The 27,490-nt window shown below is 40.8% G+C and overlaps 1 protein-coding gene across 2 annotated transcripts in view; it reads right to left on the bottom strand.

The window, feature by feature from the left end:
* Positions 1–27,490, bottom strand: part of LOC308091445 (uncharacterized protein) — a 37,223-nt gene that overhangs the window by 3,712 nt on the left and 6,021 nt on the right. Inside the window, exons 2-36 of one of the 2 annotated variants that reach the window (XM_080437069.1) lie at positions 26,972–27,246; positions 26,498–26,741; positions 25,631–25,813; positions 24,488–24,711; positions 24,100–24,256; positions 23,792–23,988; positions 23,267–23,510; positions 22,793–23,064; positions 22,331–22,508; positions 22,023–22,219; positions 21,636–21,804; positions 20,358–20,554; positions 19,908–20,076; positions 19,111–19,307; positions 18,586–18,829; positions 17,835–17,908; positions 17,309–17,552; positions 16,125–16,198; positions 15,610–15,853; positions 14,549–14,622; positions 14,032–14,275; positions 12,832–12,905; positions 12,307–12,550; positions 11,536–11,609; positions 11,079–11,291; positions 10,599–10,811; positions 9,612–9,824; positions 9,129–9,347; positions 8,680–8,863; positions 5,024–5,151; positions 4,691–4,940; positions 2,805–2,951; positions 2,565–2,635; positions 1,739–1,818; positions 79–139 (exon numbers count right to left, since the gene is read on the bottom strand). In XM_080437069.1, coding sequence (XP_080293195.1) covers positions 79–139; positions 1,739–1,818; positions 2,565–2,635; positions 2,805–2,951; positions 4,691–4,940; positions 5,024–5,151; positions 8,680–8,863; positions 9,129–9,347; positions 9,612–9,824; positions 10,599–10,811; positions 11,079–11,291; positions 11,536–11,609; positions 12,307–12,550; positions 12,832–12,905; positions 14,032–14,275; positions 14,549–14,622; positions 15,610–15,853; positions 16,125–16,198; positions 17,309–17,552; positions 17,835–17,908; positions 18,586–18,829; positions 19,111–19,307; positions 19,908–20,076; positions 20,358–20,554; positions 21,636–21,804; positions 22,023–22,219; positions 22,331–22,508; positions 22,793–23,064; positions 23,267–23,510; positions 23,792–23,988; positions 24,100–24,256; positions 24,488–24,711; positions 25,631–25,813; positions 26,498–26,741; positions 26,972–27,211 — 6,237 coding nt within the window. In that variant the 5' untranslated portion in view covers positions 27,212–27,246. Of the gene's footprint in view, positions 1–78; positions 140–1,738; positions 1,819–2,564; positions 2,636–2,804; positions 2,952–4,690; positions 4,941–5,023; positions 5,152–8,625; positions 8,864–9,128; positions 9,348–9,611; positions 9,825–10,598; positions 10,812–11,078; positions 11,292–11,535; positions 11,610–12,306; positions 12,551–12,831; positions 12,906–14,031; positions 14,276–14,548; positions 14,623–15,609; positions 15,854–16,124; positions 16,199–17,308; positions 17,553–17,834; positions 17,909–18,585; positions 18,830–19,110; positions 19,308–19,907; positions 20,077–20,357; positions 20,555–21,635; positions 21,805–22,022; positions 22,220–22,330; positions 22,509–22,792; positions 23,065–23,266; positions 23,511–23,791; positions 23,989–24,099; positions 24,257–24,487; positions 24,712–25,630; positions 25,814–26,497; positions 26,742–26,971; positions 27,247–27,490 lie in introns of both variants that reach the window. The other variant, XM_080437068.1, reaches the window with a different exon arrangement.

Consider the following 27,490-nt stretch of genomic DNA (forward strand, 5'->3'; position numbering starts at 1 on the left):
TGTCACATCCACTTACAATACAGCTGAGGAAACAATGCAGGCCAGGGAGGAACTTGGTATAGGATCTATGAGTCTTACCACAAACTGGCTGCCCTCTTCACAGTCAAAAGGCTTCATGGTCTTCAAAGACACCGTCAACCTACCACAAAAGAAACATCATTTTATTGGTTAACATGGAAATCATATGATCACAGCCCGAGGCAAAGACCCGTTTTCGGACTACAGTTAGATCTTTCAGCTTCAAATCAATGAATCAGCATATCAATACTGGTACACACAGGAAGATAATTTTCTATGCTTTCATCTCTGCCCATGTGTTCGTTCGTCCATCCGTCTGTCTGACCAAGCTGGTCAACACGCAGCTAATCTCGGACACAGTTTTGGCTTATAACTCTTTACCCTGAAGGTCAATCATGCAATCAAATCTTTCCTTGCATTCCGTGGATCACTCACATCAATCTCACAATATTATCTCTAGAGTCATATGATAAACATGTATCATTCCATTCTCAGGTGTACAACTACTGTAGGTGTTACTGGTTGTACACAGTGTGTGCGAGGACACATCGATTGTGTTACTTGCCCACGGATAAAACGGTTTAAAGTTTTGTAATTTATAATAAAAACATGTTTTAGTTCATTTTCATGTGGCACCCATGTTCTTGTAAGCGTGATAACAATACTTTAGTAGGATGACGGGTGGTACAATTATTATTATGATGTAGAAATGACTCGTCTGTTCTGCCTACCGTCTCCGTCTGCACCTGGGTTGCAGTGAGTGCTCACAGTAAAGCACAAGTCACAGCAGTGTCGTATTTAATTTACCATGGTACAAGAGAGAAAGAAAGAAGGCTCCAAAATTAACAGCTTATTTGAACTGAGTATGAGGTTATACTTCCATGAGTAAAAGTGCTACATTGACTTCAAAACAACTTATAGTAGACGATGTGTTCTCAAGTACACGATGTGTAGCCTGGCATTGGCCAGACTGATAACGTGGATTCACTCTCACGTTCCTCCCCGGTATCAGTCTGGACTTCGGTCCAGACCGAATGATCGGTCTCGAATGATCGGTCTGGACCGATCATTTCCGAAAATGATCGGTCCAATCAGTGACTGCGACAGTACAACAGTAAAAAGCATCAAAATCATTTTCTAATTTCTCATACTCGCTCCCTATGGGCCAAAGTCCAGACTGACACCGGAAAGAGTGAATCCACGTCATCAGTCTGGCCAATGCCAGGCTAGACAATGTGTTCTCAAGTAGCAATGTCATTCATGAGTCATGTGACAATTACCATCAAACAGGGTTTCAATATTCCGTACAGTTTGCCTATAATTACCAGAACAAATTAGTGGGCGGGCCCCTATTTAACAAATATATCATGAATGCAACACCGAATCAACCCCAAAATGGAATCACATTAATTGAGGAGCCTCTAATAGAACCGAGCGCACCTCCAAAAGCGCTTTTTCGTCTACCCAGAGGATGCCACAAATGCCAAAAGTTGGAACTCTATGTTGTAGAAACTTTGTTTCCCCTGCAGCTTCCTCGTGTTCTGTTGGCCACCACTCACGACTGACACAGACCTACAGTACGTAGTCATCCCAGGCTGACGAGGACCTGCGCTCAGAGGAGCGCCTTTTTCATTCCTTAATTCCCTGACTGATTCACATACATACATACATATACTGCATCTCTTATAAATCTGCTATACATAAGCAGTGATATTCTTACCCTCTGCAAATCTTGTCCATCAGTGGGCCATCAATGAAAACAACGCTGGCTTTTTTCATCCTACGGTTCATACTTTTCACCTGCAGAGAACAATGTGTCTTTTAACAACATAATAAAGGCTACACCTTTATGAGTCAAAGAGAGTTGACGTTACAAGTTTAGGAGTAGAGATGTCCGATAATATCAGCCCCCCGATATTAACATAAAAATGTAATATCGGAAAATATCGGTATTGGTTTTTATTTAGCCTGGGGTGGGGTATCACAATAAAATTAGGCACAATGTATTAATTCCATGACAGGAGATGTGTGATGTTGTTCCCTGACATTAGTTTAGGTGAAAAAAAGCCTGCATATATCATTATCAGTTGATATCAGAATCGGAAATTAAGAGTTGGACAAAATCGGAAAATCGGATATCGGCTAAAAAAGTCAATCGGACATCTCTATTTAGTATTCAAGAGTGAGAACTCAAACTTTCCCTGAAATCCACGACAAAACTGAATTGCAGATGAACATTTCATATCCAGGAATATGAAATGGAGTCTATAGTATAGACACTATCCAGGAATTCACACTATAGACACGATAACTGATTTGCTAACAATTTGCTTGCAATTTCACACATTGCCCAATGCCCATACATGGTCCAGCCAAAGGTAAGGTTTCATCTCACCTTCTTTCTTTGGTTGCAGCACTTGAATAAATGTTTCTGTCTTACATACTGTACTGCTTCTCACTATTTCTTCTCAAATAAATCTCAGACAGCCTGGAAAATTATGTAAATCTAACAGAAGTGTTATGTCATATTTAATAATAGATCTTACCACCGCTGGCCAGAAGGGAAAAGTCCTAAACTTGCACCAAACGAATACTCCCACTGTAATTGATGGAGGCTCTGTAAGACAAACATTTGACACCATTACATACACACTGAAGATCATCAGCAAGTCTACAAATTTGTAGACTTGCTGATGAAAAATCATTTTTAGACTTGGTTGAATTTCTAAGTTTCCATCAATCTAATGCCATTCTATTGTAGGCTTAATTCAGGTTTCCCCCCTTACTTTTCTGCATCAAGAGATTGGGCAGCTCCTCTTCTTCCTCCTCCTCTTCCTCATCCAGAGTATGGAAAGAAGCCAACTGTTCTTCATAATCACTCAGCTCTATGGACAGATCTGAGGACATCGAGCTCTCATCTAAATGGAGATTGACTACACACACACACACACACACACACGTGTTTGTAGTGGGGGTTATAACACTGAAATACAATACAGATTCTATAGTATGATATTATGATGTTATAGTGCTATAGTATGGTATTATGATGTTATAGAAATAACAGTAAGTTCCCACTTTTTTAAAGGCTTAGGTGCCGTAAGTTCATTTCCCATTCATTTATTTACTTTTACTTTGAATACCTGGAGCTCAGGATGAGAAATCTATCCTTTCATTCAAAGAGTGTTGTTAACACATTTCAGGTCAGAGACCAAATTAAGCTAAATGTGACTTATGTGAGCCAGACCAATTGTGCATGAGCAAATGCGTGTGTGTACTCCCACAGCTATCACTGCTTTTTCAACATGCTGTCAATATGTGAGTTTCTGCTCTAGCAAGCTAGAGTGTCTCAAATTGCAAATGTAGTTTATTATGAAGACTAGAGGTCTTCATAATAAACTTGAGGTTCTGGGCTGCTACACATCTACCCTCACATCTAGAGTTTGGGCCATAGTCTGAGTCATAATGTCAGGGGCTTTGCCAGTGTCCTTTTTGTGCCCATATATGGAGATCTCCATCTGTCTACCTGTGTCCCTGTTGTGCCCATATATGGAGATCACTGATGTCATTAGTATACCCATACCTTGTAAATTGGCATGCCCATATATGGGCCTATTGGTTGGATCGGCGGTTCTGGACAACTGGATATCTCCATATATGCCAGGAAATTGACATATCGGGTCGGATCGGCTGTTCTGGACAACCACATATCCGAACTCCCTCGAGCCCTTGCCAATGTGTGCAGTTTGAAGTTGGTCGGTCCCATATATGCATATGACCATTATTATGTGCATAGGGGATCTCCATAAGCATATATATATGGGCACTGTAAGAGCCCTTTCACTCTTTTCTAATTTGATGACGTCACCGCAGGGCACGGTCAAGGCCAAGGTCGCCTAGGTACTTAAAGAGGATCTGTAATCAAGCGCAGGTGTTGCCAGTGGCAAACAGCTTTTGACTGTGTTTACGAGAGCTGGTGGTCGGTATCCTGTGCGTTTAAGTTTATTTATTTATGTCTGTAATCAGTGTATATGCTAAAAGTGATTGGCAGTAAAGCTACAGATAATAAGCGTTTATTTATGAACTCACGGACAAGTTTTCGACATCAGTTATTTGAGCACACGTCAGAACTCCCTCGGCAACCAGTAGCACCTAGTATAGGACTTGGGCGCTACAGGCACATTGGGTTTGTTTATGGTTATGTCTGAGTCATACTGACATGCCTATATATTGGCGTATCCGGTTTGTTTATTGTTATGTCTGAGTCAGTGACGTGGCCGTGGTCCTGCCTATATATGGGCGTATGAGGTTTGTTTATGGTTATGTCTGAGTCAGAGTGACGTCAGAGGTCCGCCGGCCAGCCTCCCGTAAGCCAATATAGGATTACTACTTTTTTGATTGGTATTACAGTTGCAGATTACAAGACATTTGTGATGACCAATAGGTATTATTGAAGGGGAGAAATAATCGACTAAAGTTACATTTCTAAACTTTTTGTGAGGAGTCCGACCAAATTTAGTTTTGGAACTTTGCTGTAAAGTGTGTTGTCCTGTGATGCTCCCCATCAGCTCATGATGGGTCGCATACTGTTGATCACATTTTGTGGTAGTATTGCATTGCAACTCTGAGTTCTGTTTTAAATCTAGCTAATGACCATAATAAACTGGCATACCTTTTGCTGGTGACTCTACCTCATGGAGTTCAAATCTGGGTCTGCAGCGTTGTGGTGGCTGACTGTTGGTATCTCTACCCTCTAGCTCCTGTTCCTTTCTGCTGCGCCGGCGTTTGGCTGGAGACCTGTTGTTTTCACTGCAGGTCCGTGGTTGAGCTTTTGGACCTTTCTGTCTTCTCTTCGATGTAGACTGAGCATTCAGAGGTCGACTTCTGGCCTTCAGAGTACTACACGTCGCCAAGTCTGGTGTCTAAAAAGAGCAGGCCCAATAACAATTACTGAATGGCATTGTGAGATAGATGGGTCAAAAGAAATTTACAGGCGGTTTAATACCTGATTGAAGAGTGTGTCATTTCCTAGCTCCTGTTCTTTGTCTCCAACAGGTAACATTGAAAGGGTGGGTTGGTCTGACGATTCTGTTGGGAGAGTTGAAGAGATCTCCAGCAAAAAGTCCGAGATGTCTATAACGAAAGAAACCGCAACAAATTATGTCCAGACCATAACCAATCACTCATCTACTACTTTCACTGCGTAAACTTACAAATATAGTTCAAACACATCGAAATATAAAATGCCTGGTAAATGGTGACTTGTTTTAAAACTACAATAGTTTTAACTCGATTTTATTTTTTAAGTTGGACTTCACATGACAGGGTTGATCATAACTTTACTACGCGACCGTTTGAAAGAGACTTTACATGATTTATAATCAGACAATTTGATTTAACAGTGGCAAGTCTCCTTCTAGAATCTTGAAATAGACCTGGCTTGATATGTACGCATTATTTTCACATTCACAAGCCAGTTCTATTTAATTCCTCCTGACCCTATTTAATTCCTCCTGACCCTAGATGACAGTGAAGTGACAATTTAACCCATTAAGACCTGGAACGCATCTGTGTCACTTTAGATTTCTTTGGCTATTAAAAAAATAGCAGATATACAAGCTCATAGTGCGGCACCGAGTGCCGCGCTATGAGCTTGTAGATCTGCTATTTTTGAAAAATCTTGATTTTTTTTTAAAAAAAATGTTCAAAAAACTGTTAGGATTTAGAAAACATTTTTAAGAATCGCCTCAGATCTTAATGGGTTAAGGACTTTAAGACGTAAAAAAAAAGAAAAATAACCATGAAATGCATTAGATTATTCTGTCTCAGAAAGGTGCGTGTCCCTGCTACACCCCTTGACAGATAGCGAACATCATCATTTGAATCAAAGAGTCGAACACAGGAGTAACTTTCCAGTCTTTACTGTATCTTCTCTAGCCTGGTAAACCCTCCCTCCGGAAATCTCATTTCCATTTGATTTCAGGAGTGAGTCTGGCCTGATCGCCCATTCTGCAATATTGGCTGTGTACACCAAATGGACGAGCCTATCAGCGTCGTCGCACATCGTTCTGTGATTGACAGCGACAGTTGGCCAATCAGGTGGCGACTTTACAATATTCTCCTTGCACATTATTACAATAAGCATGTTAGTTTAGTATTTTTAACCACAGCAACATAAAATATCTTTTAACACGAAGCCACATGAATTACAAAACAAACTCACAAGCAAAGGCTCTCCAAGGCTCAAATGTAGGGAAGAGAATGAGGAGCTCTGTCCAAGTTAAGAAACTCCTTTTCAACAAACAAATTAAGATTCAGGTGTGATGAAATCAATGAGCTCAGCACAGCTGAAATGGCTTAATGCCAATCACTGGGCTTTTTTGCAGCAAGCGCCTCTAGGGGGTGCCAAAGAGTGGTTTTGATGAAGGCCACATAATGTGTGCCATGACATGCATCAAAAGTAATCAAACTATACAATAAAAACTGGTCAAACATTGGTAAAATATAATAGAAGAAAAGCTCACAATACCACGCGAGGAGTTATGAGCTTGTAGATCTGCTGTTTTCACAATATTTATCTGTAGAACCGAGTCAAACTAAATGTAATGCCTCAACTCCTACATTCCAAGCTTAACAGGGTTGAGGGTCCCCAGTTCAAATATGATTGTTTTGAGGGGTCACGGCCTGAAAAGGTTGAGAACCACTGTACTAGAGTGCTGTATGCCAACAGGTGGAAATTATTTTGTAGTTGGTGTGAGGGCCAACATGTGGATCCAGTCATATGCTCGGTGCCAATGTTGCTCAGGTATCTGCAAGCATTGTTGGATAAGGGGCTCTCAGCCTCGCAATCAAAGTGTATGTTGCCGGAATCTCAGCTCGGCATGTGCTGGTGTACTGATCATACTGTGGGATCTCATCCCTTGGCGAGTCGTTTCCTGAGGGGAACTCTAAGGTTACACCCTCCGCAGGTCACTCGGGTACCCTTGTGGGAGGTTCTGGAGGCCTTATGCTCTCCACCATTTGAGAGGGCCGATCTCAGGTGGCTGTCTGTTAAGCCTTTCTCCTCGTCATTACATCTGCCAAGGGAGTGGAGGAACCCAATGCCCGGTCTGTTGCTAGGGACTATTTGCGGTGGACTTCAGATGGGTCTGGGGTTACTATGTGGCCCAATCTCTCTTTCCTTCCCAAAAGGCTTTCAGAATTTCATATCAACCAGCCAATAAGATTGGTGGCTTTTACCCCACAGGCAGGGGCAGGGGAATTGCATCCTAACGTTAGGTTGTTGTGTCCTGAGAAAGTATGTGGATGAGACGGCTGCGTTTCCACTGTCCACAGTCAGACGCACTGTTTCTCTGTTATGGAGGGCACAGGAAAGGTTGTGCTGTCTCTAAGCAACGACTTTCACACTGAGTTGTTGATGCCATTTTCAAGGTGTGAAATGTCATTCGACCAGGCGTGTTTCCACCTCCTGGGCTGTAATGAAGGGTGTGCCACTGACTGACGGAGAATCTGTGCTGCAGCAACATGGGCTTCTTCCTGCACATTTGTCCGTTTAGGGTTAATGTGGCCACCCATCATCCCGTGGCAATGGCAGTGTTGTCGGCCTCTTTGACCTGCAACTCATGTTCAGTAAGTGCAGATTCCTAGTGTTGGTATGAGTCATCCAGGTGTTGAAAACACAGCCCTCTGGCAGTCAGGAGGAATGAAATAGAACAAGAGTTACGCATGTAACTAAGGTTCTATGAATTCCGGATGAACACCAGAGTTGATTGACACTCGGAATCCCGACGAGAGGATTCCATGAACATGTTCAATGTGTGCGACGCACCTATGAAAGGTAGCCTACCTCACGAGTCACTTTGTTGGTATAAAATCTCGACCAATGCACGTGTGCTCGATGAATATCCAGGTGTTGAAAACACCGCCCTCTGGCGGTCATCGGGAATTCATAGAGCCTTAGTTACATGCATTAAAGGAGAATACCGGACAAATTAAGTGTTGTCTTTGATGTCTCGTTACTCACCTATTGACGTGAAAAGTGGCGTTCTTTTTTTCCATCGATTCCCCTGTCGTCATTTTTTAAACCCCCTCCGTTGTCATAATGGGAGCGCGTGGGTTAGGGAGATTCGTCTATTATAACCGATGCTTGATGCTTGATGCTTGTTTCTTTCCAGAACCTGGCAACTCGTGTTGCCAGGTTCTTGAAACAAGCAACCAGTGTTAAGTCGTTCGGCAGTAGCGCTAGCCTCTCAGGCTAGCTACTCTCATGTTTGACTATCATGAGACTCCACAATGACTAGCAGTAGAGAAAAAAACAACTTTGCATCGGTTATAATAGACGAATCTCCCTAACCCACGCGCTCCCATTATGACAACGGAGGGGGTTTAAAAAATGACGACAGGGGAATCGATGGAAAAAAATAACGCCACTTTTCACGTCAATAGGTGAGTAACGAGACATCAAAGACAACACTTAATTTGTCCGGTATTCTCCTTTAACTCTTGTTTCAGTTTCAACTTTTAGGGGAGAGATAAATATACACTTGGAGATTCCAAACTTAATTAAGTGACCAATATGGCACAGAACACCTATATAAAATATGATACCTTTCTCTGGTGAATGCAAATCCTGGGATTTAAAAATGGGACTGCCACACTGACCCTTGGCATCGTTAACCTCCTTCTCCTGGTCCTTTCTACGCCGGCGTTTTCCTGGAGGCCTCTTTTCTGTGCAGGTCCGTGGTTGACCTTTTGGAATTTTTTGTCTTCCCTTTGCTTTACTCTGAGCATTTGGCGCTGGACCATTGGCTTTAGGAATAACACAAGATGAATCCACCTCTGGTGTCTGAAAAGAACAGGCCCAATAACAGTTACTAAATGGCATTGTGAAAAAGATGGGTTAAAAAAAAGATGGAGTGAGCAGGTTGGAGGCAGACTCTTGACAACATTCAGTCCCAAGATGCAATTCATTTACAGGCAGTTTGAAAAGTTAAACAAAACCAAAGACTAATCAATTATATAAATTAAGAGCAAATCATAATCTTTTGGGGGCATGCATCACACAATGCAGCTTTAAATACCTGACTGAAAGGTCTATCATGTCCTTGTACCTGTTCATTGGCTCCAACATGAGACGATGAGATAGGGGGTGGGATGGAGATCTCCTGGTCCTTTCTACGCCGGGGTTTTGCTGGAGGCCTCTTTTCTGTGCAGGTCCGTGGTTGACCTTTTGGACATTTTTGTCTTCTCTTTGCTTCTCTTCTCTTTGCTTTAGTCGAACGTCGACCATTGGCTTTAGGAATGATACAAGAAGAATCCACCTCTGGTGTCTGAAAAGAAAAGGCCCAATAACAGTTACTAAATAGCATTGTGAAACAGATGGGTCAAAAAAGGTGGAGTGAGCAGGTTGGAGGCAGACTGTAAATAATTGCATCTTGGGACTGAACGTTGTCAGGCAGTTTGAAGAGTTAAAAAAACCAAAGACAAATCAATTATATAAATTAAGAGCAAATCATAATCATAATCTGTTGGGGGCATGTATCACACAATGCAGCTTTAAATACCTGACTGAAAGGTCTAACATTTCCTTGTACCTGTTCATTGGCTTCAACATGAGACGATGAGATAGAGGGTAGGATGGAGATCTCCTGGTCCTTTCTACGCCGGGGTTTTGCTGGAGGCCTCTTTTCTGTGCAGGTCCGTGGTTGACCTTTTGGACATTTTTGTCTTCCCTTTGCTTTACTCTGAGCAGTCGAAGATCGGCTATTGGCTTTAGGAATGATACAAGATGAATCCACCTCTGGTGTCTGAAAAGAAAAGGCCCAATAACAGTTACTAAATGGCATTATGAAACAGATGGGTCAAAAAAGGTGGAGTGAGCAGGTTGGAGGCAGACTGACAACGTTCAATCCCAAGATGCATTAATTTACAGGCAGTTTGAAGAGTTAAAAAAACAAAGACTAATCAATTATATAAATTAAGAGCAAATCATAATCATAATTTGTTGGGGGCATGTATAATAATAACTTTATTTATATTGCATTTTTCAAAACATGAGTTACAAAGTGCTGAACAGCAGTTGGACCATAAAATGTATAAGTAAGGTAAAATAAAACATGCACGTTTAAAAAAGCATAAGGAAATAATATAGTTAACAAGTAAGTTAATAAAGAAAACGATAAAGCAATAAAGAAAACACAGCAAACTAAAAGGATACCAAAATAACTTAATAACTTGTTGCCCACATCAACAAACAAACAGATACAGACATACACAACACAATTATGGCAAATGAGGTGATCTAGGGGATGGCTTTCCTGAACAGATGTGTTTTAAAAAATGCCAGAGAATTGGCTTTTCTGATTGCCATGGGTAGGGCGTTCCATAGCCTAGGTGCTTGTACGACAAAAGCCTGATCACCTTTTGTGGCTAGGCGTGTCTTGGGGACCTGTAGGAGGGCCTCCTCTGAGGATCTCAGGCTGCGGGGTGGATCATAAGGACGCAGCAGGTCCGTAATGTACTGAGGGGCAATACCATTTTGGGCTTTAAAAGTTAGTAAAGCATCTTCAAATCAATTGTACCTGTTCATTGGCTCCAACATGAGACGATGAGATAGGGGGTGGGATGGAGATCTCCTGGTCCTTTCTACGCCGGGGTTTTGCTGGAGGCCTCTTTTCTGTGCAGGTCCGTGGTTGACCTTTTGGACATTTTTGTCTTCCCTTTGCTTTACTCTGAGCAGTCGAACGTCGACCATTGCCTTTAGGAATGATACAAGAAGAATCCACCTCTGGTGTCTGAAAAGAAAAGGCCCAATAACAGTTACTAAATAGCATAGTGAAACAGATGGGGCAAAAAAGGTGGAGAGAGCCGGTTGGAGGCAGACTGACAACGTTCAGTCCAAAGATGCAATTAATTTACAGGCAGTTTGAAGAGTAAAAAAAAAAAAAAAGACGAATCAATTATATAAATTAAGCACAAATCCTAATCATAATCTGTTGGGGGCATGTATCACACAATGTAGCTTTAAATACCTGACTGAAAGGTCTATCATTTCCTTGTACCTGTTCATTGGCTCCAACATGAGACGATGAGATAGGGGGTGGGATGGAGAGCTCCTGGTCCTTTCTACGCCGGGGTTTTGCTGGAGGCCTCTTTTCAGTGCAGGTACGTGGTTGACCTTTTGGACATTTTTGTCGTCCCTTTGCTTTACTCTGAGCAGTCAAAGATCGACCATTGGCTTTAGGAATAATACAAGATGAATCCACCTTTGCTGTCTGAAAAGAACAGGCCCAATAACAGTTACTAAATGGCATTGTGAAACAGATGGGTCAAAAAAGGTGACGTGAGCAGGTTGGAGGCATACTCTTGACAACGTTCAGTTCAGTCCGAAGACTCAATTAATTTACAGGCAGTTTGAAGAGTTAAAGAAAACCAAACAATAATTATAATCTGTAGGGGGCATGTATCACACAATGCAGCTTTAAATACCTAACTGAAAGGTCTATCATTTTCTTGTACCTGTTCATTGGGTCCAACGTGAGACAATGAAATAGGGCGTAGGATGGAGATCTCGTTCAAAAAGTCAAAGATGTCTATAACAAAACAAACAGCAAATTAATTCCACTCACCCAAACATATGTCCATAATCCATTACTCGTTTACTTCACTGTGCTGGCATGCGCCAAATCTCCTATGTTCAACTAAACTTTTAGATATTGCTAAAACATCAAAATAGCCATATGAAATCAAAGATGCCTGGCCAACAGTGAGACTCATTTTACAACCACTGTATGGTCATTTTAAATGGGTTTTTATCTTTTAATTTGGACTTGACATGACAGAAAGTTATGCAACCGTCTAAAAGACAGACTTTTAGCGATGTGTAATCTAATGTGATTGAACAGTGGAATGTCTCCCTTTTCTAGAATCTTGGAATAAACCTGACAAGATATACACTATGTACGTAAACATAATTTTCATTATTAATTAAGCCCATTTAAGTTTTGACTTTAGGGGAATGCTAGATAAGAAATTGAAGATTCTAAATGTGCACTTAACATTGAAACATTTTCATTCTAAATAAGACCAAATGTGGTTTTTGAGCTGTGCTGTTATGTGTGTGGGGCCCGTGATGACCCCTGCCATTAGCTCATGCTAGGTCACAGATGGTCACTTATTCTCTGTGATAGCATTGTATTGCAACTCTGACTTCCGGTTAAAATCTCTCTCACCAGATTAATAAAGTGACCTACAGTATATGGCAGAGAACATCTATGTAAAATATGTTACCTCTCTCTGGTGAATCCAACTCCTGGGATTCAAACATGGGTCTGCCAGCCTGTGGTGGACTGTTGGCATCGCTACTTTCCATCTCCTGGTCCTTTCTACGCCGGCGTTTGGCTGGAGGCTCCTTTTCTGTGCAAGTCTGTGGTTGACCTTTTGGACATTTTTGTCTTCCCTTTGCTTTAGTCGTAGTATTCCTAAGGCCAGAGGTCGACCGCTGAATGCTCAAAGATGAATCCACCTCTGGTGTCTGAAAAAAAACAGGCCCAATAACAGTTACTAAATGGCATTTTGAGACAGATGGCTCAAAAAAGCGAGTGAGCAGGTTGGAGGCAGACCCTTGACAACTTTCAATCCCAACGCACAAATTAATTTACAGGCAGTTTGAACAGTTAAACAGATTTAAAAAAAATACGATGAATCAATGAAATAAATTAAGAGCCAATTCTAATAGTCATCTGTAGGGGACATGTATGACACAATACAGCTTTAAATACCTGACTGTCTGAAAGGTCTATTATTTCCTATTACCTGTTCTTTGGTTCCAACAGGAGACAATGAAATAGGGGGTGGGATGGAGATCTCGTCCAAAAAGTCAAAGATGTCTATAACAAAACAAACAGCAAATGAATTCCACTCACCCAAACATATGTCCATAATCCATTACTCATTTACTTCACTGTGCTGGCATGCGCCAAATCTCCTATGTTCAACTAAACTTTTAGATATTGTTAAAACATCAAAATAGCCATATGAAATCAGAGATGCCTGGCCAACAGTGAGACTCGTTTTACAACCACTGCATTTTAAATGGGGTTTTATCTTTTAATTTGGACTTGACATGACAGATAGTTATGCAACCGTCTATAAGACAGACTTTTAGCGATGTGTAATCTAATGCGATTGAACAGTGGAATGTCTTTCTTTTCTAGAATCTTGAAATAAACCTGACAAGATATACAGTATGTACGTAAACATAACTTTTATATTTATTAAGCCCATTTCAGTTTTGACTTTAGGGGAATGCTAGATAAGAAATTGAAGATTCTAAATGTGCACTTAACAATGTTTTTTCATTTTCATTCTAAATAAGACCAGATGTGGTTTTTGAGCTCTGCAGTTAACTCTCTTACTACCAAAGACGACTTAACGCCCTGGCTGCCAAGGACGAGTTTGGACTAGTTTTGAAAAAATAAAAACGTTTTTTCACACAGAACCAGAGATCACGCGATCCGAAGATTTACTGCTCCATTCACTTCCTGTTTAACTTATTACTTAAAAATCCTGTATCTCGGCTCCTGTGTACTTTTTCTTTTACTATGTATTTTTGGCCGAGACATGCCATTTTCAAAGGCATATAAAAGCGAACGGGAGGTCGTGATTACTTTTTTTTCTTTCGGAAACAGTGAAATCCTCTGTGATTAACAACCATTAGGGGATAGATCATACTGGAGATAAATATTCTTTGACTACTTCAAAAAGGTAAGAAAAATCGAAAAATCGCTGGCAGGAGCTGTGCACATAGCCAGAAATAAGTCTGGCAGTGAGAGAGTAAAGTGTGTGGGGCCCCGTGATGATCCCTGGCATTAGCTCATGCTAGGTCACAGATGGTCACTTATCCTCTGTGATAGCATTGTATTGCAACTCTGACTTCCGGTTAAAATCTCTCTCACCAGATTAATGAAGTGACCTACAGTATAAGGCAGAGAACACTCATGTAAAATATGATACCTCTTTCTGGTGAATCCAACTCCTGGGATTCAAACATGGGTCTGCCACCCTGTGGTGGACTGTTGGCATCGCTACTTTCCATCTCCTGGTCCTTTCCACGCCGGCGTTTGACTCGAGGCTTCTTTTCTGTGCAAGTCTGTGGTTGACCTTTTGGATATTTTTGTCTTCCCTTTGCTTTAGTCGTACTATTCCTAAGGCCAGAGGTCGACCGCTGAATGCTCAAAGATGAATCCACCTCTGGTGTCTGAAAAAAAAGGCCCAATAACCGTTACTAAATGGCATTGTGAGACAGATGGCTCAAAAAAGGTGGAGTGAGCAGGTTGGAGGCAGACTCTTGACAACTTTCAATCCCAACACGCAAATTAATTTACAGGCAGTTTGAACAGATTTTTTTTTTTAAAGATTAATCAATTAAATAAATTAAGAGCCAATTCTAATAGTCATCTGTAGGGGACATGTATGACACAATACAGCTTTAAATAACTGACTGTCTGAAAGGTCTATTATTTCCTATTACCTGTTCTTTGGTTCCAACAGGAGACAATGAAATAGGGGGTGGGATGGAGATCTCGTCCAAAAAGTCAAAGATGTCTATAACAAAACAAACAGTAAATTAATTCCACTCACCCAAACATATGTCCATAATCCATTACTCATTTACTTCACTGTGCTGGCATGCGGCAAATCTCCTATGTTCAACTAAACTTTTAGATATTGTTAAAACATCAAAATAGCCATATGAAATCAAAGATGCCTGGCCAACAGTGAGACTCGTTTTACAACCACTGTATGGTCATTTTAAATGGGGTTTTATCTTTTAATTTGGACTTGACATGACAGATAGTTATGCAACCGTCTATAACAGGGGTTCCCAAAGTTGGGGTCGCGGGAGACTGACGGTGGGGTCGCGAGATTATTTTGTGTCATTAAAAAAAAAAAGAAAACGTTTATTTTTTTTACTTTAAATTCAACAGAATGGATGAAATACAATCTAAAAATGATTACAAATGGAACATTTTACCATTATAATACATTACAAATGCGCACCGAAAGTGCAAGTTTATGTGTATAAATGACCTCCAGATTTAGGTGGGGTCGCGAGTCAATTTCCGCATTATTTTGGGGTCGCGGGCTGAAAAGTTTGGGAACCCATGGTCTATAAGACAGACTTTTAGCGATGTGTAATATGCAATTGAACAGTGGCATGTCTCTCTTTTCTAGAATCTTGAAATAAACCTGACAAGATATACAGTATGTACGTAAACATAACTTTGATATTTATTAAGCCCATTTCAGTTTTGACTTTAGGGGAATGCTAGATAATAAATTGAAGATTCTAAATGTGCACTTAACATTGTTTTTTCATTTTAATTCTAAGTAAGACCAAATGTGGTTTTCTGAGCTCTGCTGTTAAGGGCCCCGTGATGATGCCATTAGCTCATGCTAGGTCACAGATGGTCACTTATCCTCTGTGATAGCATTGTATTGCAACTCTGACTTCCGGTTAAAATCTCTCTCACCAGATTAATAAAGTGACCTACAGTATAAGGCAGAGAACACTCATGTAAAATATGATACCTCTTTCTGGTGAATCCAACTCCTGGGATTCAAACATGGGTCTGCCACCCTGTGGTGGACTGTTGGCATCGCTACTTTCCATCTCCTGGTCCTTTCCACGCCGGCGTTTGACTGGAGGCTTCTTTTCTGTGCAAGTCTGTGGTTGACCTTTTGGACATTTTTGTCTTCCCTTTGCTTTAGCCGTAGTATTCCTAAGGTCAGAGGTCGACCGCTGAATGCTCAAAGATGAATCCACCTCTGGTGTCTGAAAAAAAGGCCCAATAACCGTTACTAAATGGCATTGTGAGACGGATGGCTCAAAAAAGGTGGAGTGAGCAGGTTGGAGGCAGACTGACAACTTTCAATCCCAACGCGCAAATTAATTTACAGGCAGTTTGAACAGATAAAAAAAAATATATATATTAATCAATTAAATAAATGAAGAGCCAATTCTAATAGTCATCTGTAGGGGACATGTATGACACAATACAGATTTAAATACCTGACTGTCTGAAAGGTCTATTATTTCCTATTACCTGTTCTTTGGTTCCAACAGGAGACAATGAAATAGGGGGTGGGATGGAGATCTCGTCCAAAAAGTCAAAGATGTCTATAACAAAACAAACAGCAAATGAATTCCACTCACCCAAACATATGTCCATAATCCATTACTCATTTACTTCACTGTGCTGGCATGCGCCAAATCTCCTATGTTCAACTAAACTTTTAGATATTGTTAAAACATCAAAATAGCCATATGAAAAGAAAAAAAAGATGCCTGGCCAACAGTGAGACTCGTTTTACAACCACTGTATGATCATTTTAAATGGGGTTTTATCTTTTAATTTGGACTTGACATGACAGATAGTTAGGCAACAGTCTATAAGACAGACTTTTAGCGATGTGTAATCTAATGCAATTGAACAGTGGCATGTCACTCTTTTCTAGAATCTTGAAATAAACCTGGCAAGATATACAGTATGTACTTAAACATAATTTTGCTATTTATTAAGCCCATTTCAGTTTTTACTTCAGGGGAATGCTAGATAAGAAATTGAAGATTCTAAATGTGCACTTAACATTGTTTTTTCATTTTCATTTTCATTCTAAGTAAGACCAAATGTGTTTTTTGAGCTCTGCTGTTAAGGGCCCCGTGATGATCCCTGGCATTAGCTCATGCTAGGTCACAGATGGTCACTTATTCTCTGTGATAGCATTGTATTGCAACTCTGACTTTAGGGGTGTGCCGATATATCGTCCCGTGATATATCGCGATACGTTTTCGTGACGATATGTATCGTTGAGAAAAAAAAAATCGTTTTGATTTTTCTTTTTTTCAATAATAATAATCAGGCATGCAAACAGCCCCGAGGTGAAAAGGGTGACAACATGTTGTTGTTTTATCGGGTCAGGTGTCACACTATTGCCCTATTTGGATTCAAAACGGCTATTGTAGCTGAAAAGCTACAAGTTCGCATATCTGAATAATGCAAAAACTGAATTATTTGTTTGCATTTGCTTTTTTTCTCCCCCATATATTTTTCATAATAAAAAAAAGTGCGTATCGTATCGAAGTTGTGAGCCAAATATCGTATCGTATCGTTTGGTGAAATTAGTGTATCGGCACACCCCTACGTGACTTCCGGTTAAAATCTCTCTCACCAGATTAATTAAGTGACCTACAGTATATGGAAGAGAACACCTATGTAAAATATGATACCTCTCTCTGGTGAATCCAACTCCTGGGATTCAAACATGGGTCTGCCAGCCTGTGGTGGACTGATGGCATCGCCACTTTCCATCTCCTGGTCCTTTCTACGCCGGCGTTTGACTGGAGGCTTCTTTTCTGTGGAAGTCTGTGGTTGACCTTTTGGAAATTTTTGTCTTCCCTTTGCTTTAGTCGTAGTATTCCTAAGGCCAGAGGTCGACCGCTGAATGCTCAAAGATGAATCCACCTCTGGTGTCTGAAAAAAACCAGACCCAATTACAGTTACTAAATGGCATTGTGAGACAGATGGCTCAAAAAAGGTGAAGTGAGCAGGTTGGAGGCAGACTCTTGACAACTTTCAATCCCAACACGCAGATTAATTTACAGGCAGTTTGAACAGTTAAGCAGATAAAAAAAAAATATATACATAAATTAAATAAATTAAGAGCCAATTCTAATAGTCATCTGTAGGGGACATGTATGACACAATACAGCTTTAAATACCTGACTGTCTGAAAGGTCTATTATTTCCTATTACCTGTTCTTTGGTTCCAACGTGAGACAATGAAATAGGGCGTAGGATGGAGATCTCGTTCAAAAAGTCAAAGATGTCTATAACAAAACAAACAGTAAATTAATTCCACTCACCCAAACATATGTCCATAATCCATTACTTCACTGTGCTGGCATTCGCCAAATCTCCTATGTTCAACTAAACTTTTAGAGATTGTTAAAACATCAAAATAGCCATATGAAATCAAAGATGCCTGGCCAACAGTGAGACTCGTTTTACAACCACTGTATGGTAATTTTAAATGGGGTTTTATCTTTTAATTTGGACTTGACATGACAGAAAGTTATGCAACTGTCTATAAGACAGACTTTTAGCGATGTGTAATCTAATGTGATTGAACAGTGGAATGTCTCCCTTTTCTAGAATCTTGAAATAAACCTGGCAAGATATACAGTATGTACGTAAACATAATTTTCATATTTATTAAGCCCATTTCAGTTTTGACTTTAGGGGAATGCTAGATAAGAAATTGAAGATTCTAAATGTGCACTTAACATTGTTCATTTTCTTTCTAAATAAGACCAGATGTGGTTTTTGAGCTCTGCTGTTAAATGTGTAGGGCCCCGTGATGATCCCTGCCATTAGCTCATGCTAGGTCACAGATGGTCACTTATTCTCTGTGATAGCATTGTAACTCTGACCTCCGGTTAAAATCTCTCTCACCAGATTAATAAAGTGAGTATATGGCAGAGAACACCTATGTAAAATATGATACCTCTCTCTGGTGAATCCAACTCCTGGGATTCAAACATGGGTCTGCCACCCTGTGGTGGACTGTTGGCATCGCTACTTTCCATCTCCTGGTCCTTTCTACGCCGGCGTTTGACTGGAGGCTTCTTTTCTGTGCAAGTCTGTGGTTGACCGTTTGGACATTTTTGTCTTCCCTTTGCTTTAGCCGTAGTATTCCTAAGGCCAGAGGGCGACCGCTGAATGCTCAAAGATGAATCCACCTCTGGTGTCTGAAAAAAAAAACAGGCCCAATAACAGTTACTACATGGCATTGTGAGACAGATGGCTCAAAAAAGGTGGAGTGAGCAGGTTGGAGGCAGACTCTTGACAACTTTCAATCCCAACACGCAAATTAATTTACAGTTAGTTTGAGCAGTTAAACAGATTTTTTTTTTTAAAGATCAATGAAATAAATGAAGAGCCAATTCTAATAGTCATCTGTAGGGGGCATGTATGACACAATACAGCTTTAAATACCTGACTGTCTGAAAGGTCTATTATTTCCTATTACCTGTTCTTTGGTTCCAACAGGAGACAGTGAAATAGGGGGTGGGATGGCAGCCAAGGATCCACAGTCTGGTGTGGAGTTCACAGAGTCTTCTGGTGTGTCCCATGCTTGTCCCTCACCTCTAGTTAGCGTGGTTGGTAAGAAACTCTCAGGGGTTTCGCTTAAAAGAGAACTGCTGCGTATCAACTGGTCTGATGGTTCTGTGGGAAGATTGGAAGAGATTTCCATCAAAACGTCAGAGAAGTCTATAACAAAACGAACGGCAATGAATTTCACTCAGCCAAACATGTCCATCCATAATACATTACTCATTTACTTTCACTGTGCTGGCACGTGTGAAATCTTTTATGTTCAACTATACTTTTATATATTGTTAAAAAATCTAAATAGCCATATGAAATCAAAGATGCCTGGTGAACGGTGAGACTCGTTTTACGTAAGCATTATTTTCATATTTATTAAGCCCATTTCAGTGTTGACTTTAGGGGAATGATAGATAAGCAATTGAAGATTCTAAATTTGCACTCAACTCATTTTCAATCTATAGATATGTTTTTTGAGCTGTGCTGTAAAGTGTGTGTGGCCCCATGATGATCCCCATTAGCTCACGCTGGGTCACAGATAATCATTTATCCTGTGATAGGATTGCACGGCAACTCTTGACATCCGGTTAAAATCTTGCTCATCAGATTAATAAAGTGACAAATATGGCACAGAACACCCATGTAAAATATGATACCCCAACTCCTGGGATTCAAACATGGGTCTGCCACACTGTGATGGACTGTTGGCATCACTACCTTCCATCTCCTGGTCCTTTCTAAGCCGGCGTTTGACTGGAGGCTTCTTTTCTGTGCAAGTCAGTGGTTGACCTTTTGGACATTTTTGTCTTCCCTTTGCTTTAGTCGTACTATTCCTAAGGCCAGAGGTCGACCGCTGAATGCTCAAAGATGAATCCACCTCTGGTGTCTGAAAAAAAAAACAGGCCCAATAACAGTTACTAAATGGCATTGTGAGACAGATGGCTCAAAAAAGGTGGAGTGAGCAGGTTGGAGGCAGACTCTTGACAACTTTCAATCCCAATGCGCAAATTAATTTACAGTTAGTTTGAGCAGTTAAACAGATTTTTTTTTAAAAAGATCAATGAAATAAATGAAGAGCCAATTCTAATAGTCATCTGTAGGGGACATGTATGACACAATACAGCTTTAAATACCTGACTGTCTGAAAGGTCTATTATTTCCTATTACCTGTTCTTTGGTTCCAACAGGAGACAATGAAATAGGGGGTGGGATGGCAGCCAAGGATCCACAGTCTGGTGTGGAGTTCACAGAGTCTTCTGGTGTGTCCCATGGTTGTCCCTCACCTCTCGTTAGCGTGGTTGGTAAGAAACTCTCAGGGGTTTCGCTTAAAAGAGAACTGCTGCGTATCAACTGGTCTGATGGTTCTGTGGGAAGATTGGAAGAGATTTCCATCAAAACGTCAGAGACGTCTATAACAAAACGAACGGCAATGAATTTCACTCAGCCAAACATATGTCCATCCATAATACATTACTCATTTACTTTCACTGTGCTGGCACGTGCGAAATCTTTTATGTTCAACTATACTTTTATATATTGTTAAAAAATCTAAATAGCCATATGAAATCAAAGATGCCTGGTGAACGGTGAGACTCGTTTTACGTAAGCATTATTTTCATATTTATTAACACATTGGGTGCCAGAGGTTTATTAAAATATTATACTTTGAGTGCCAGGACTTTTTAAACATTTTGAACCTTTTTCAAGTAGTCACAAAAAAATTTCAGTGATCACCGTCCTCACGGTGATCCCCTCATTACACACATACAGGTCTCGTACAATCGGGGGGAAAAAATTTAAAACATTCGGAAATCCATTCCATAGTTGCAGCCAGTTCAAAAAAGTTAAATTAACATTGTAAAAAAAAAAAGTGCACAGGAGCCGAGATACAGGTTTTTGAAGTCATAAGTTAACCAGGAGGTGGATTGGAGTCTAAATCTTGTAGGAGTGATATTTCCTGTTGCTGTGAAGGAAAAAAAAAAAAAAAAAAAAAAAAAGTAATTTTTTTTTTTTTTTTTTTCAAAAACCGTATATATACGGTTTTGGCACTCAACGTTAGTATGCGCAAAACCGTATATATACGGTTTTGGCACCCAATGTGTTAAGCCCATTTCAGTGTTGACTTTAGGGGAATGATAGATAAGCAATTGAAGATTCTAAATTTGCACTCAACTCATTTTCAATCTATATCAGACCAGATATGTTTTTTGAGCTGTGCTGTAAAGTGTGTGTGGCCCCATGATGATCCCCACTAGCTCACGCTGGGTCACAGATAATCATTTATCCTCTGTGATAGGATTGCATGGCAACTCTTGACATCCGGTTAAAATCTTGCTCAATAAAGTGACAAATATGGCACAGAACACCCATGTAAAATATGATACCCCAACTCCTGGGATTCAAACATGGGTCTGCCACACTGTGGTGGACTGTTGGCATCACTACCTTCCATCTCCTGGTCCTTTCTACGCCGGCGTTTGACTGGAGGCTTCTTTTCTGTGCAAGTCAGTGGTTGACCTTTTGGACATTTTTGTCTTCCCTTTGCTTTAGTCGTAGTATTCCTAAGGCCAGAGGTCGACCGCTGAATGCTCAAAGATGAATCCACCTCTGGTGTCTGAAAAGAGCAGGCCCAATAACAGTTACTAAATGGCATTGTGAGACAGATGGGTCAAAAAAGGTGGTACAGGTAGTTTTGAAGAGTTAAACAGAAAAAATCTTAAGATTAATCAATTAAATTAAGAGCCAATTATAATCGTTATCTGTAGGGGACATGTATGACACAATACAGCTTTAAATACCTGACTGTCTGAAAGGCCTATTATTGCCTATTACCTGTTCTTCGGCTCCAACAGGAGACAATGAAATAGGGGGTGGGATGTTAGCCAAGGATCTACAGTCTGGTGTGGAGTTCACAGAGGCTTCTGGTGTGTCCCATGGTTGTTCCTCTCCTCTCGTTGGTGTGGTTGGTAAGAAACTCTCAGGGGATTCGCTTAAAAGAGAACTGCTGCGTATCAACTGGTCTGATGATTCTGTGGGAAGAGTGGAAGAGATTTCCATCAAAACGTCAGAAATGTCTATAACAAAACAAACAGTAATGAACATGGGTCTGCCACACTGTGGTGGACTGTTGGCATCGCTACCTTCCATCTCCTGGTCCTTTCTACGCCGGCGTTTGGCTGGAGGCTTCTTTTCTGTGCAAGTCCGTGGTTGACCTTTCGGACATTTTTGTCTTCCCTTTGCTAGTCTTTGAATAGTCGTACTATTCCTAAGGCCAGAGGTCGACCTCTGAATGCTCAAAGATGAATCCACCTCTGGTGTCTGAAAAAAAACAGGCCCAATAACAGTTACTAAATGGCATTGTGAGACAGAAGGGTCAAAAAAGGTGGAGTGAGCAGGTTGGAGGCAGACTCTTGACAACTTGTGCAAATAATTTACAGGCAATTTGAAAAGTTAAAACCTTAACAATCAAAAGATTTAACAATCAAAAGATTTAACAATCAAAAGATTTAAAACCTTAACAATCAAAAGATTAAACAGTAAATGAATCAAGAGCAAATCCTAATCATTATCTGTAGGGTATCACACAATGCAGCATTAAATACCTGACTGAAGTGTCTATTATTTCCTAGTTCCTGTTCTTCGGCTCCATCAGGAAACACTGAAATAGGTGATGAACTGGCAGCCAAGGATCTACAGTCTGGTGTGGAGTTCACAGAGGCTTCTGGTGTGTTCCATGGTTGTCCATCGCCTCTCGTTGGCGTGGTTGGTAAAGAACTCTCAGGGGGCTTTCTTAGAAGAGAACTGCTGCGTAGCAATGGTTGTGATGATTCTGTGGGTAGAGTTGAAGAGATCTCAGTCATAAAGTCAGAGATGTCTATGACGAAAGAAACAGCAACGAATTTCAGTTACCCAAACATATGTCCATTAACCTTAACTCGTAAATTCACTGTGCTGGCATGCGCTAAATCTCCTATGTTCAAGTAAACATTTAGATAGTTAAAATACTAAATAGCCATCGTTTATAAAAGTAGTATAATAAAGTGACCTATATGGCACATATCACCTATATAAAATACCTTTTTCTGGCGAATCCAACTCTTGTGGCTCAAAATTGGGTATGACGCACTGTGGTGGACTGTTGGCATCACTACCCTCTATCTCTTGGTCCTTTCTACGCCGGCCTTTGGCTGGAGTCCTGTTCTCTCTGCGGGTCCTTGGTTGACCTTTTGGACATTTTTGTCTTCCCTTTGCTTTAGTCTGAGCATTCAGAGGTGGACTTCTGGCCTTAGGAATACTACAAGACGAATCTACCTCCGGTGTCTGAAAAGAACAGGCCAAATAACAGTTACTAAATGGCATTGTGAGATAGATGGGTCAAGAAAGGTGGAGTGAGGAGGTTGGAGACAGACTCTTGACAACTTTCAATCCCACGGTGCAATGAATTTATAGGCAGTTTTGAAGAGTTAAACAGAAAATAAAATCTAAGATTAATCAATGAAATAAATTAAGAGACATTTATAATCGTTATCTGTAGGGGGCATGTATGACACAATACAGCTTTCAATACCTGACTGTCTGAAAGGTCTATTATTTTCTATTACCTGTTCTTCGGCTCCAACAGGAGACAATGAAATAGGGGGTGGGATGGCAGCCAAGGATGTACAGTCTGGTGTGGAGTTCACACAGGCTTCAGGTGTGTCCCATGGTTGTCCCCCTCCTCTCGTTGGTGTGGTTGGTAAGAAACTCTCAGGGGATTCGCTTAAAAGAGAACTGCTGCGTATCAACTGGTCTGATGATTCTGTGGGAAGAGTGGAAGAGATTTCCATCAAAACGTCAGAGATGTCTATAACAAAACGAACAGCAATGAACATGGGTCTGCTGCACTGTGGTGGACTGTTGGCATCGCTACCTTCCATCTCCTGGTCCTTTCTACGCCGGCGTTTGACTGGAATGCGGGTCCTTGGTTGACCTTTTGGACATTTTTGTCTTCCCTTTGCTTTAGTCTGAGCATTCAGAGGTGGACCTCTGGCCTTAGGAATACTACAAGACGAATCCACCTCCGGTGTCTGAAAAGAACAGGCCAAATAACAGTTACTAAATGGCATTGTGAGATAGATGGGTCAAAAAAGGTGGAGTGAGCAGGTTGGAGGCGGACTGTGGAAAGATTTCAGTCCCAAGGTGCAAAAAACAGGCAGTTTGAAGAATTAAAACAGAAACAATCAAAGATTTATCAATGAAATGCAAATCCTAATCATTATCTGTAGGGGGCATGTATCACACAATGCAGCTTTAGATACCTGACTCAAGTGTCTATTATCTCCTAGATCCTCGTTGGCTCCGACAGGAGACACTGAAATAGGCGATGGAATGGCAGCTAAGGATATGCAGTCAGGTGTGGAGTTCACTGAAGCTTCTGGTGTGTCCCATGGTTGTCTCTCGCCTCTCCTTGACGTGGTTGGTAAGAAACTCTCAGGGAATGTACTTAGAAGAGAACTGCTGCATAGCAAGGGATCTGATGATTCTGTGGGAAGAGTTGAAGAGATCTGTATAAAAGCCACTGGGTATGATTTGTTTTAAGTGGCACTGGTGGTCCGACCGGCTTTGTCAGGCGTCTAAAAACGAAGACAATCGGCCCGTGTTCGGGGGAGGGAAGCCGGGCAGGAAGTGTGATATTTGTCATTGCACATACTCCTACGGGCTGGGGCGGGCGGCACCTGTCAGCAGGGAGTGTTGTGTGGGAAGAGTAGGACGAAGGCTCTACGTCCTCCCGGGGGGGGGGCCTCCTCACTGGCAGGTGAGTCAGTAGGATACAACAGCAGTGAAAAACACAGAAATATATGTGGGGAGGAATCAATTGGCATGATGACTAAATTGGGGAGAAAAAGGGGGTAAAAAAATATCAGCTACTCTAAAAAAAATTATAAATTGAAAAAAGGTGGCGCTGGTGAGAATCTCAGAATTGACAGGAATTTAACATTGTTCCTTTAGTTAAAAGTTCAAACTGGGTGTGATTCTTTTTTTTCTTTTTTTTTTATCATTTAATTTGGACTTGACAGAAAGCTGAGGGTTGATAATAACTTTACTACACAACCGCCCGATGAAAGACTTTTCACGATTTGTAATCAGCTAATTTGATTTAACAGTGGACAGTCTCCCTCTTCTAGGATCTTGGAATAACCTGGCTTGATGTATGAATTATTTTCATATTCACAGGCAAATTTGTTTCTAAATCTAAATAAATCCAGATGTGTTTTTGAGCACTGCTGTAAAGTGTGTGTGGCCTCACGATTACACCAGTCCTTAGCTCGCACTGGGTCACAGATTGTCATTTATGCTTTGTGATAACATTGCATAGCAAGTTCGACCTCTGTTTTAAATCTTGCTAAGCACATTAATAAAGTGACCTATATGGCACAGAACACCTATGTAAAATATGATACCTTTCTCTTGTGAATTCAACTCCTGGAGTTCAAACATGGGTTTGCAGCGTCCCTCGCCTCTCGTTAGCGTGGTTGGTACCAAACTGTCAAGGGATTTGCTTAAAAGAGAACTGCTGCGTATCAACTGGTCTGATGATTCTGGGGGTAGAGTTGAAGAGATTTCCATCAAAACGTCAGAGATGTCTATAACAAAACAAACAGCACTTAATTTTACTCACCCAAACATTTGTCCATAAGCCATTACTCATTTATTTTCATTGTGCTGGCATACGCAAAATCTCCTATGTACAACTAAACTCTCAAATAGTGTTAAAACGCATCAAAGTACTACGTTGCCATTGTAATTAAATGCCTGAGGAATGGTGTATCTTGTTTTAAAATTACGATTGTCTTAACTCAATTTCGCTTTGTTTTTTTTATCTTTGAATTTGGACAGATAGGTGAGGGTTGATCATAACTTTACTACACCCCAACTGAAAGACAGACTTTAGACGATTTGTAATCAATTTGATTTGACAGTGATAAGACTCCTCTTTCTAGAATTTTTGAAAAGCCTGGCTTCATATGTATGCATTATTTTCCTATTTACAATCCAATTCCAGTTATGACTTTTAGGGGGATGGTAGATAAGCAACTAAGATTCTAAATTTGTGCTTCATTTTCTATCTAAATCAGACCAGATGGAGAGTATTTTGAGCTCTGCTGTAAGTGTGTGGCCCTGCGATGAGCCCAGTCATTCTTTCATGCTGGGTCACAGATTGTTTTGTGATAGCATTGTATTGCAACTCTGACTTTGTTTTTAAATCTTGCCAATCATATTAATAAAGTGACCTATATGGTGCAGAACACATATGTAATATATGATACCTTTCTCTGGTGAATCCAAGTCCTGGAATTCAAACATGGGTATGCAGTGTTGTGGTGGCTGACTGGCATCTCTACTGTCCATCTCCTGTTCCTTTCTAAGCCAGCGTTTGGCTGGAGGCCTGTTCTCTCTGCAGGCCCGTGGTTGACCTTTTGGAACTTTCTCTCCTCTCTTAGATTTAGTCTGAGGGTTCAGAGGTTGACCTCTGGCCCTAGGAACACTACAAGACGAATCCACCTCTGGTGTCTAAAAAGAACAGGCCCAATAACAGTTACTAAATGGCATTGTGAGACAGATGGGTCAAAAAAGGTGGAGTGGGCAGATTGGAGACAGACTTTCCATCCCTAGATGCAATTAATTTACAGGTGGGTTGAATAGTAAAAACAAAATCAAGATTAATCAATAAATGAAAAGCAAATCCTAATCATTATCTGTAGGGGGCCGGGGCATATATCAAACAATGCAGTTGTAAATACCTGAATGAATTGTGTATCATTTCCTAGCTTTTGTTTGCTGGCTCCAACAGAAGACATTGAAATGGGGGGTGGGTTGGCAGCAGAGGAACTGCAGTCTGGTGTGTAGTTCACAGAGGTTTCTGGTGAGTTCCATGGTTGTCCGTCGCCTCTTGTTGGCGTGAATGGTGAAGAACTCCCAGGGGACTTGCTTAGAAGGGAACAGTCTGGCGATTCTGTGGGTAGAGCTGAGGAGATCTCCATCACATCATCTCAATCTTTCTTTGATTACCATCTGCCTAAAGAGAATGAGAGAACCGTTTACCAAAGAGCTCCGTTTACTTTTTAATGGAAGCATACAAATTGCATTCATATCAGTAGGTAAAAATGTTACAGTATGTACAGTTGTGATCAAAGGTTTACATACATTTGTAAAGAACATGCATGTCATGGCAGTTTTGACTTTCCAATAATTAAACTCTTATTTCTGTGTGCTAGGTTGATTAGAGCAAATACATCTGCTGGGTCAAAAGTATACATACA

The sequence above is a fragment of the Gymnoscopelus braueri genome, assembly GCF_963280865.1.
Source record: "Gymnoscopelus braueri genome assembly, chromosome: 1".
In the NCBI taxonomy this organism is placed as follows: domain Eukaryota; kingdom Metazoa; phylum Chordata; class Actinopteri; order Myctophiformes; family Myctophidae; genus Gymnoscopelus; species Gymnoscopelus braueri.